This window comes from Myotis daubentonii, chromosome 18 (genome assembly GCF_963259705.1).
Source record: "Myotis daubentonii chromosome 18, mMyoDau2.1, whole genome shotgun sequence".
Taxonomy (NCBI): Eukaryota; Metazoa; Chordata; class Mammalia; order Chiroptera; family Vespertilionidae; genus Myotis; species Myotis daubentonii.
Window position 1 is genome coordinate 29677502 of NC_081857.1, and position 1818 is coordinate 29679319.

The 1818-nt window shown below is 45.3% G+C and overlaps 1 protein-coding gene across 1 annotated transcript; it reads right to left on the bottom strand.

Moving 5' to 3' along the window:
* LOC132221086 (ATP synthase subunit ATP5MPL, mitochondrial) lies at positions 1-383 on the bottom strand. The gene has a single exon (XM_059675015.1). The coding sequence runs from the start codon at positions 314-316 to the stop codon at positions 134-136; it is 183 nt and encodes a 60-aa protein (XP_059530998.1). The 5' UTR covers positions 317-383; the 3' UTR covers positions 1-133.
* Positions 384-1818: the final 1435 nt, after the last annotated feature.

Consider the following 1818-nt stretch of genomic DNA (forward strand, 5'->3'; position numbering starts at 1 on the left):
TTCTTTTTTTTTTTTTTTTTTTTTGGTGTCTAAGGTATGTTTATTCATGCCAGCAAGGGCACGGCACTTCTAGATACTGTCCTTCGTCCCCATCTAACAGCCAACGCTCCCCGCTGCGCCCTCGGCTCGGCTGCTAGTGATGACCATGAGCAGGCGCGGGACTCGAACCTTTCAGAGCTTTAGCTCTTTTATCCGCACTGCGGATCTTGTAGATGATGAGGCTCATCAGCCCCACGCCCGCCCAGATCTCCTGGTACACCTGAGTGTAGTAGGGCTTCATGGGGACCCACACATTTCTCATCAGGCTCTGAAACATCTCGCCGCAGGACCAACGGCTCGGGCAGCCCCGACCCGCACAGCCAGCTACTCGGGAAGGTCACCGAACGCCTTTCCTGGACTTCTTATGAGAATTAAATGAGTTAACATATGTAAAATGTTTATAACATACCCAACACATGGTAAGTCCTTATGAGTGTTTGTTAAATAAATGTACATTTAAAAAATTTCCCAAAATATATCCTCTAGACAGAAGAATCCATCTGACTATGTTTTTTTAGTTATAGCGCATTATATCACCCATAAAACGAACAGGCTGCCATAGAATTTGTTCATTAGCTACTCTTGGAGGCCCCTTCTAGCTCCCGGGTTTAACTGTGTTCTGATTAAAGAACAATTTGCCAGTTGACTTAACAGTTCCAGCCAGGTTTGCTCCTGCTGTCAACAATAATCTCTCATCTGCCATTTCATCTTTCCTGGAAAATGTTCTAAACTTGGACTTCACGTGTCTGTTCTCGCACTTCCCCATAGAGGCTGCGTTACACTCTGGCTGTTGGCAGACGGAGGGCTGACTAATAACTCCCCTTCACATCACTGACCATTTGCTCCACTAGCTGGCTCTCTAGCAAGCACTCCGATACGCAGAGCCATAGGAGAGTGGACAGACCTGTATAGGCAGATGGCTGAGCCGAAGGCCTCCTTTAAAATGGACACGTTCTAAAACCCATTTCTCTAAATATCCTTTTCCTTTCCTGCAAAACGGGAATAGTAAGAGCTTCTACTGCACCGGGTTACTGTGAGGACTTACTGAGAAAACTATCTCAAGTCCTTAGCGCAGTCTCGCCCCCGGTAAGGGCTCAGTGAATGTCAGCCAGGTAATAATCATCTGTATGTGTGGGAACCTCACTCATCCCGTGGAGTAGAGAAGAAAGTAGGTGTTACTTATAATCTTTTTTTTTCTTTTTTCTGTTACCTGAAATTTCCCTCCAAGGGGAAAACCTTCTTTATGTTGGCCATTTTCATGCGTCTCTTTCCTAGGTATAGCATACCCTTTTCTGGCCCATAAAATGGATCATGTGAAACATAATTGTATTAAGTGTGAAGCCGTATGGCATAGAGATTTAAAGCTTTTGGAGTGTGCTAGAATTTAAAGTCAGATAATAATAAGTATTGGCAAGAATGTGAGGAAATCAGAGCCCTCATACACTGCTGGCGAGAATGCCGGCTGGTGCAGCCCCTTTGGAAAATATTCTGGAAGTTCCTCAAACGATTAAACATAGAGTTACCATATGACCCACCGGTTTCCAGAGAAATGAACACTTGTACGCAAACACTCGCACGCACATGTTCTAAGCAGCCCCGGTTGCGGGCTCCAGCCCTCTAGGGGGCATGCAGGAGGTAGCCAATCAATGTTCCACCCTCACACAGATGTTTCTTTCTCTCTCCCTCTCCCTTCTTCTCTCTCTAAAAACCTATTAAATAAAAAACAAGAATTGAAAACAGGGACTGACAGACATTTGTACACCTGTGTGCACAGCAGCA